The sequence below is a fragment of the Homarus americanus genome, unplaced genomic scaffold, assembly GCF_018991925.1.
Source record: "Homarus americanus isolate GMGI-L3 unplaced genomic scaffold, GMGI_Hamer_2.0 scaffold31037, whole genome shotgun sequence".
Classification (NCBI taxonomy): domain Eukaryota; kingdom Metazoa; phylum Arthropoda; class Malacostraca; order Decapoda; family Nephropidae; genus Homarus; species Homarus americanus.
This window is the reverse complement of record NW_024722227.1, coordinates 9,892,172-9,902,209: the sequence shown is the minus strand read 5'-3', so window position 1 is coordinate 9,902,209 and position 10,038 is coordinate 9,892,172. Positions and strand designations below refer to the sequence as shown.

The 10,038-nt window shown below is 42.2% G+C and overlaps 1 protein-coding gene across 1 annotated transcript; it reads right to left on the bottom strand.

Annotated features, from left to right (window-relative positions):
- Positions 1 to 698: 698 nt before the first annotated feature.
- LOC121862514 (SCAN domain-containing protein 3-like) lies at positions 699 to 9,859 on the bottom strand. Its single transcript, XM_042360820.1, has 2 exons — positions 9,411 to 9,859; positions 699 to 714 (listed from the first exon to the last, which is right to left on the bottom strand). The coding sequence occupies exons 1-2, from the start codon at positions 9,857 to 9,859 to the stop codon at positions 699 to 701; spliced, it is 465 nt and encodes a 154-aa protein (XP_042216754.1).
- Positions 9,860 to 10,038: the final 179 nt, after the last annotated feature.

Genomic DNA, 10,038 nt, shown 5'->3' with positions numbered 1-10,038 from the left:
AGTGTGAGTTAGGGTGAGTGTGAGAGTAAGGGTGAGTGTGATTTAGGGTGAGTGTGAGTTAGGGTGAGTGTCAGTTAGGGTGAGTGTGAGAGTAAGGGTGTGTAATGAATGATTATCAGACTATAGCTTACATCCCAGAGTTACAGCACACTCAGTTGTGATCTGACCTCACTAGGGGAAAGGTCATTGACAACTGGGACAACTTCTACGGCAGAAGGGACCTTTATGCTAGGGATGGGGTGCACCTGTCTCGGGATGGGGTGGCAACCCTGGCTGGGTCTCTAGAGGGGGCAGTTCAAAGAATATCGAAGTCTTTAAACTGCAAGGGGAACATATGGGCACGGGAGTGGGGGAAACTGCAGTGGAAGCGGGTAAACAAAGTAAAAGATTACAGGGAAATAGTGTTAGGAATGATGACAAAACTAAATTAAACAGGGAGTTTAAAACTAAGCGCGATAAAGGGAGGACTCACAACACGACTAACTTAAATGTCTACTACGCGAACAGTAGAAGTATGAGAAACAAAATGGATGATATTAGGGCCTTGGTATGTACCGAAAAAATCGATATAATAGCATTCACTGAAACATGGATCAACCTAGGCTCACGTGAGTTGCCGGTCGAATACCAAATTGCGGGCTACAAATTGTTCCATACCGATAGGCAGACCAGGAAAGGAGGCGGAGTAGCAATCTATGTTAGCGATAATCTGAACTGTGAAATAAATAAGGAAATAAAAACTGAGCGGAAAACAGAAACAATTTGGATAGAATTAAGCGACGGTAGGGAAAAATTAATCACAGGAGTAATATATAGACCTCCCAATCTTGATAGAGTCAATGAGCGATTTATCTGGGATGAAATGCACAGGGCTCCCATACACAACAAAGTCTGTATAGTAGGCGACTTTAACCTTGGTCAAATAGATTGGACTGACCTTACGGGTAACTCAGAATCAGAGGATTTTCTCGAGACGATCCAGGACTGTTTTCTAAGTCAACATATAACCGAACCCACCCGGGGTAATAATATATTCGATTTAGTTCTGTCGAACAGAGAAAACCTCATTAGCAATGTCGAGGTAGGGAACGAACTTGCAAACAGCGATCACAAAAAAATTAGATTCCAGTTAGATTTTCAGGGCAGATGTAAGGAAAATTCCACTGAAGTACCAGATTTCAGAAGGGCAAACTTTGACAGTTTAAAGAGGCAGCTGAGAGAGGGGGTGTTGCTTTTGGCCATGAACCTGACAGATGACTCCGACCTGATAACGAGATCTGAGATTGCCGAGTTCCACGACAATTTAAATAATGAGTTACTTAATGCACAAAGGCAGAACATACCATACAAAAAATTCAGATCAGACAACAATGACCCTAAATGGATGGATAAATTATTTAAAGAACATCATTGGCCAAAGGAAGGCTATAGGTAGAAGATAAAGCATGGCGAAATTTACCTCCAGGATTATTATAAGATATTGGCGAGTAGGGTTAAAACCGAGATAAGGAAAGCCAAGAGGAATAATGAGGTAAGGATAGCAAGGGAGCCGAAGACAAACCCCAAAGGATTCTACCAAATGTATCAAACTAAAACACGAGAAAAGATTGGACCAATACGGTCAGATACCGGCGAGCTCACTGATAACGACGGAGAAATGAGCAATAATTTGAATAAATATTTTTCAACAGTTTACACCACTGAAAATTTAAACATGATACCCGAGGCACCAACTCTATTCAGAGATAGTGAAGAAAACAAATTAAGCGAGATAGTAGTGACTAGTAACGATGTTAGTAAGCAAATAGACAAACTAAAGCCTAATAAGTCACCTGGTCCCGATGAGATATTTGCCAGAGTATTAAAGGAATGTAAGGAAGAGCTTAGTATGCCCTTAGCAAAGTTGTTTAACATGTCCTTAAAAACAGGTGTAGTACCAGAATCCTGGAGGATAGCGAATGTAATACCGATTTTCAAGAAGGGGGATAGATCACTATCCTCTAACTACCGCCCAATCAGTCTAACATCAATAGTAGGCAAATTACTGGAAGCAATCATTTCAAACTCTATACGAAATCACCTGGAGAAGCACCTATTGATCAATGATTCCCAGCATGGCTTCACAAGCGGACGTTCTTGTCTAACTAATCTATTAACATTCTTTTCATCAGTTTTCGAATCGGTGGACGAGGGGCACAATTATGATGTGGTATATCTCGACTTTAGCAAAGCCTTCGACAGAGTCCCCCACGAAAGACTAATTAGAAAGGTAGAAGCACATGGCATCAAAGGTAACATCCTTAAATGGATTAGGGCGTGGTTACAGGACAGGAAACAGCGAGTGAGCATTAACGGCATTAAGTCCCATTGGAGCAACGTCACAAGTGGAGTTCCCCAAGGCTCAGTACTTGGACCATTATTATTTATTATATACATAAACGACATAGATATCGGCATAGACAGCAACATAAGTAAATTTGCTGATGACACTAAAATAGGACGTGTTATTAAATCTGACGAGGACTCCACAAAACTACAGGAAGATCTAAAAAAATTTTTCGAATGGTCTGAAAAATGGCAGATGAAATTCAACATGGACAAATGTAAAGTACTCAGTATAGGAGATGTAAACAGGGAAACCAGATACCAGATGAACAACGAATCCAGCTGCGAGAGAGATTTAGGAGTAATTATAAGTAGGAACCTTAAGCCAAGTAAACAATGTGTTTTTGCTCATAACAAGGCTAATAAAGTACTTGGGTTCATACAAAGGAGTGATAGTTACAAGACTAGCGAGGTCATCCTAAAACTGTATCTTGCCCTTGTGAGACCACACCTGGATTACGCAGTTCAGTTCTGGTCACCGTATTACAGGACGGATATAGAATCATTGGAAAGAATTCAGAGGAGAATGACAAGACTAATCCCGGGCATTAGGAACCTTGAGTATAGAGACAGGTTAAAGCATCTTAATTTGCACTCCCTCGACAGACGTAGAGCGAGGGGCGACCTGATAGAGGTGTATAAGTGGAAGTCAGGGCTAAACAAAGGGGACATAACAAAGGTACTCAAACTATCCAACCAGGAGCGAACTCGTAACAATGGTTTTTAAATTAGATAAATTTAGATTTAGGCGTGAAATAGGTAAACACTGGTTTGGAAACAGAGTAGTGGATGTATGGAACAAGTTACCAAATATCATCATTAACTCGAATACGCTGAATAGCTTCAAACATAGGTTGGATGCTTATATGAGCAATAGGGGTTGGGTGTAAATGGGACTGCCCAGTATGGGCCAATAGGCCAGCTGCAGTTTCCTCCATTCTTATGTTCTTATGTTCTTATGAGTGGGTACAGACCTCGTGGTACCACCACATACCAGGAAGACACACCTTGGGTCGGGGCCCAAGGGACCTGACCTCGTCCGCTAATTACTTGAATTAGCGGGGGACTTGACCTACAACCTCACCTAGGCAAGACATACCTGGGCATGACCACACCTGGACACAGCCGTCCAGATCTAACCAGTTTAGTGTTAATTGGCGGAGGTCAAACACCAGCTGTTCCTCCCCCATATAAAGGCCCTGCAGTCCCACCCACAGGGGTTCTCTTCATTGTCATTCTGTCAGTCTGGTTACTGTCATCTCTTTCCCGTCCGGGTCGTCATTCTGTTCACTTAAGCAGATAAACACGCTCGTCTCCTCCCCTGGTCGGGAGGGAGACCCTGGCATCACCAAGTAAGCAGATTCTCCCATAGGAGGCAGCCCAGCGAGCACCCACTGGGCCTACGTTAGGTTACACGTGAGTCTTTGTCAGAACGATTCCTAGGGTGAGTTACCTACTGTGGGAAGTGAATTCCTTCCGTGTTTGTGTCCGAGTCAGTGGCGAGTAACGTAAAAATGATGTGCTAGGAACTCCGATATAATATTGATATTGATGTGTCCATGTCATTGAGTGAATTAATAAATAGTTGTATCGAAGTGGTGTTTGAGAAGTTGTCCCTTAAGAACGTACTACGTGATACTTAATATATGTGTATTGACATATGAGATAAGATAAGTATATTGGCGCAGTGTAAATAACTAACCGGCCACGCTACCAAGCTTTTCCTTTCTTTACATTCCTTCTCCTATAAATATTCTACCTATATGTAATATCCTCTTCTGGTGAGTTCAGTCTTACAATAGGTGAGTGTGTGAGTAAGGGTGAGTGTGTGAGTAAGGATGAGTGTGTGAGTAATGGTGAGTGTGTGAGTAAGGGTGAGTGTGTGAGTTAGGGTGAGTTTGTGAGTTAGAGTGAGTGTGAGTAAGGGTGAGTTAGGGTGAGTGTGAGTTAGAGTTAGTGTAAGGGCGAGTGTGAGTTAGTGTGAGTAAAGGTGAGCCTGACTTAGGGTGAGTGTGGTACCACTGACGCAGCCGAGTGATATATCAGGTAATCTCACGGCGTGTCACCTTTATTGCAGTCGTAGATTGGTTGATAGTTGATTATCCTCACAGCTGTCCTGGGTTGTACTTGTAATTATCTTAGCTTGTAAGTTGAACAAGACACACAGGTGATGTTCTCTTCACTCGTTGTTCCTTGGTTTAATGTAAACACACTTGGTGATTTTCTAGTTATATTGGGTAGTTATGTCTGTACAATTATTTGGTATTGACAGACTAATGAGCATTAGCTATTAGCTTGTAATTAGCTGATATATTTAGAGAGAGGTACAGCCTGGAGAGTTGGTCTCACAACACGACTTTAGGGCATTGTGTCAGGCTGTGAACTGGTGAGAACTGGGCTGAACTCTCTTGAGTCTGGTGACTGGTGGTTGGAGAGTAACCACACTTCAACACGGCCATTAACTAAACAGCCTACCCACACACTGAAGGTTGAGTCTGTAGTTTTATGGGCTGTCCACCCTAGGAGGTGTGACAGAACAAGTGCTTATGTAGCTGTATGCTCAATAGTCTGGGTGATAGAATGTATATAATGAATATATGTCATTGGCTCATATTTATATAATATTAATGTGACAGAGGCTAATACAGTTAGGGTGAGTGTGAGTTAGTGTGAGTAAGGTTGAGTGTGAATAAGGGTGAGTGTGTGAGTAAGGGTGAGTGTGTGAGTAAGGGGAGTGTGAGTAAGGGTGAGTGAGTTATAGGGGACCGCTGTCTCCTTGACTAGATGGCTTTATTCCTTCTACGGATTACCATTTTGGTGGAAACGTTATTTTCTCCATTGCTTAAGTGACTTTTTCTCTCCTCTGGTCCTCACGAGCTGGTGAGGGGGTCGTGGGGGTGGGAGCTTAATAGATGACAACAATGAGAACAATATAATGGTCTCGGGTACACACAGGTTTTATAAATGGTAGATCACCATGACTGGCCAGATCCTCCTCCCTCCTGTGTCCTCTGCCACACTGCATGCTGGCTGGTGAGGAATGAAAAAGAAAGAGGGTGAGGGGAGATGGCCAGACGTCCCTCAATTCCCAACTGTTCATCAAAAACTGGTAGCGATCCTTAGAACATTCTAACAGTGAAGCTTAGGAGATTTCGTTTGCTAGTGACAAATAACGTAATGCAGACATTTTGTATCTTGGCTTTGTAATTATGAGCATAACCCGGCTGTGGTGGCCCTGCGAGCACTCATCCACCTGCTGTCCGTGCAGCAGGTGGGGTATGTATTGTGGTGTGTGGTAAGTGTTGTGTGGTGTGTGGTAAGTGTTGTGTGGTGTGTGGTAAGTGTTGTGTGGTGTGTGGTAAGTGTTGTGTGGTGTGTGGTAAGTGTTGTGTGGTGTGTTGTGGGGTGCAAGTTGCGTGGTGTGGAGTGCGTTTATTGTGGGTGTGTTAAGTTAGTTCTGTATAATTTCCACTCACCCTCTAGCAATTTTTTCCATCTATCCGACTTCTACACGCCCTGTAACCTAACATAACTTAACCTAATCACCATACTGTTCATCTCTCTCCAAATCGCTTCCCTTTCAATGAACCTGTGAGGATTTTTTTAATACGTTTTTTAAATCTTACAATACTGACCTGGAGAATCATCCAGACTCCATGTTGTGAAAGAGAAAACGTTCATCTGGTGGTCGGGTGAAGGCTTGTCATCGTGAGTGATATCTTTTGCAGGTATACTCGTGGACGCTTAGAATTCCACCTTGTGATGATGACGACTACAGCTTTCTAGATGGTCAGTACCGATTAGTGCCTTATCACCTGTTACCTGGTGAGTGACACCCTTACTTACTCTGGTGGTTAAGGTGTTCGTTCGTTCTGGCACCACCACCACGCTGCGACGACAGCCAGAACCTCCAACTGGCTGCGTCACGGTGAATGGAAGTGCAATCAGTGAAAGAGTTGTGAGTAACATACGACAGGTCGCAGTTGTTGGTATGTTTTTATGCTTTCATCTCTCGCTCTCGCTTTTTCTCTTTCCTTCTCTCTTTCTCCATCTCAATAAATCCGAGTCATAGCTGTGCCTCTCTCGTTACACCCTTGACACAGTCCATCACTTGATCCCTCACTCTTACTCAACAAGGAAAACTTTAACCGAGGCCCCTCCTTCCCTCCCTCCCTATCCCTCAGTAAAGATCTCTCTCTCTCTCCCTCCCCACTCCCAACACAAATCTCTTTTCCTCTTTCCCTCGCAGCCAAAGATCTCTTCACCTTCCTCCCTCAATAACCAAGGGTCACTGGGTGATTTGAGGGGGAATATCTTGGGAATTAATGACCATTATGTTACTCTAAAATTGGGGGACATTTACCTAATAGCGAACACTATAATATATTTTGTTTTCGAACCGCCCATACACGATCATGTAGAATAATAATTGTAGATCATTATAACACTCATTAATGAAACCTTTTATAGAAAACCTAATCTAACCTTACCTAACGAGGTCTAACCTAACTTAACCTCCCCTGCCATTACCTTACCTACTACATGCATATTTTTGCTATGCGACGCCTGAAACGAACCAGGGCAAATTTGGCCATATACAAATTAATTTCCACTGAGGTGCAGTAATAAAAATAAAGTTATACCTATTTTGTAAAAACATCAGTTGTGATTATCCCTATTTAGCGTAATCACAGAATATATTTACACAAAACTGTTCGACGTCAAATGTGTTACAAACTATAATGTAAATAATTTGACCGATGACTTTTACACTGTCGCCACTTTATGTTGTGTCATGTTCCCCAAGATGACGCCCATCATAAAATCACGTGAGGCTTGACGTCCTGTGCCAGGGATCCATCATCATCATCATTATTATTATTATTATTATTATTATTATTATTATTATTATTATTATTATTATTATTATTATTATTATTATTGTTATTATTATTATTATTATTATTATTATTATTATTATTGTTATTATTGTTGTAACAACTTTTACCATTTTCTATACTATCGTTACGGAGGAGTAAGTCTTGCAAAAAACACAATTTCCTTGAACAGTGCTCCATAATTCACTACGATCCCTCCATGTTTAACCTCGTATTCAGATCTAAACACAACACAGGCGAGAGGGACCACCTGACTGACCCAGGAGTTAATGAACGATACCTGGGTTATCCTGACGCCCACTTGAGATAACACAAGACGTGACTGACTGCTGTCATGGTGGCGTGACGGGTTTCCAACTCGCCAGGCTAATACCATCTTATTAATTTTAGGATCACCTGAAGATAAGCACCCTCGGCTTATTTCACCTGATGATTAAAAACATCCTAACTGTCTAACGCTACCTAGGGGGGGGGGGGGATTAGGTTATCGTGTACACACTAGGACACACTACCAGTATCGTGTACACACCAGGACACACTTCCTTCTTAACCCGTAATTTATCTTCACCATTGCAGTTCATGACCATGTAGAGCCCCCAGCTTGTTACATAAAAGCACAGCAACTTTGATAACTCCACACACTGCATCCACTTGGTCCTATAATCTACATTCAATCTTATATTTTCTCCTTCCAAACCATATCATTTATTGTCTCACTTGTTTCCTTAATTCTTGACGTCCTTCTTTCTACTGTTACGCTGAACTTAGCGGACAAGATCATTCTAACTGACCAATATCTCTAGTTCAGTGATTCTTAACCTTTTTACTACCATGTCCCCTCTAGGAATTGGTCCTTCCCTCCACGCTCCCCTGGCATCTATGAATAAAATTCCCTCCCAGATTTTAAATAAAAATGAAAACTATTGTGTTTTTAGTCTTTTTATTGAGTATAAATTAGTGAGATACTTGACACTGCTTCTTAACTCCTAGATCTTGAATGCGTGGTTGAATGCCAGAGAGTGCACAACGTAAATCCCCTTCAACGTTCAGCCTGTTTCTGTACTTGGTCTTGACAGCAACGAGCGTGGAAAATGCAGCTTCACAAAGATACGTGGATCCGAACATAGTTAGAATCCGAAGAGCCTGATGTGAGATCAGAGGGTAAACAGGAAGGTACTTGACCCAGAACGTCTCAAGATCCAGTTCTTTGAAGTCTTCCTTAGCTGTGGAGTTGAACTTCAACTCAAGAAACTCCTCTTGCACTTCATCCGAAACATCAGCTACTTCACATTGAAATGGGTTCCTGATGAATTTCCAGGCTTCACGCTTCTCATCTATCTCTGGGAAGTATCTGATGAATTTTGTTTTCAAGTCAGTTGGATGAGTGATTATTTGTTTCTGTAACTCAGAATCAAGGTTACCGTGAATGAGAGCAGAATCCAAGTTACTAAAACTGGCTGTATTTCCCTGCTGAATTCGACACTTCCAGAGGTCGAGTTTGGTCATGAAGGTTCGAATGGTGTCGTGGTGCATGATGATGTTGATGTTTTTCCCTTGTAGTTTAAGGTTGAGAGCATTCAACGCTTCGAAGATGTCCACCAGGTAAGCTAGAGATAGCTGAAAGCTATCGAATCAAGAAATATTGCTACTTCTTCTCGTAGTTCATAAAGCCGTCCAAGCATGTTCCCCTTTGATAGCCATCGTACGTTCGTGTGAAAAAGCAAGGTTTCATGTTCAGATTCCATATCCTTACACAGCAGTTTGAAGAGACGACTGTTTAAGGCTCCAGCTTTGATAAAGTTGACTACCTTGATAACCACGTTCAGGACATCCCTCATTTCAGCAGGTAAAGTTCTGGATACTAAGGATTCACGATGAAGTATGTAGTGTGTACCTACAACAGACGGATTTTTTTCTTTCACCATTGTAATGAATCCAGACTGTAGACCAAGCATGGCTGGAGCTCCATCAGTGCACACCCCTACCAGCGAGTCCCACGAAAGTTGGTTTTCCTGAAAGAAGTTTGATACATCATGAAAAATAGCTGCTGCTGTTATACAACTTTCCGTGGGGTGACAGAACAACATTTCCTCTTTTACACTGTTGCCTGACACGAAACGAGCATACATCAGTAGCTGAGAACACTGAGCGATGTCAGTCGTTTCGTCACACTGGATGACAAAAACAGGAGAATTTCTTATTTGGTCGAGAATTTGATCTTTGATGTCTTGAGACAATTCATCGATCCTTCCCTTGACTGTATCGTTTGATAGTGAAATTTGGGAAAGCTTGTTTGCACTGTCTTTCCCCAGAACGAGATCTGCTGCACGGAGTATGCTTGGTTTTATGAGAAACTCTCCGATGTTATGGCTCTTCTTGCTCTTTGCAATCAACATGGCGATCTCATAGGAAGCCTCAACAACCTTTGAAGTTTGTTGCCGAAATGCCCCACTGCCGTCCAACTTAACTTGCTTCAAGGAGTGTCTTTTTGTTTCAAAGAATGCCTTGGGCTTGTCAGCTAGAGCAGGATGTGTTGTTCTCAAGTGGCGTTCCAAGCTCTGAGGGCCGCATTCCATCATTGCTCAGAGTCTTGTAACATATCACACACTGGGGGACCTCTGTGTCACCCTTTTGGAGAGACACGAATCCAAATCGAATATATTCGTCAAGATACTTCCGCTTCTTTGCACTCATTGCGAATTATTTGATGTGCAGTGGACAACACAAATCTATGAACAAAACATAAGGCACGTGT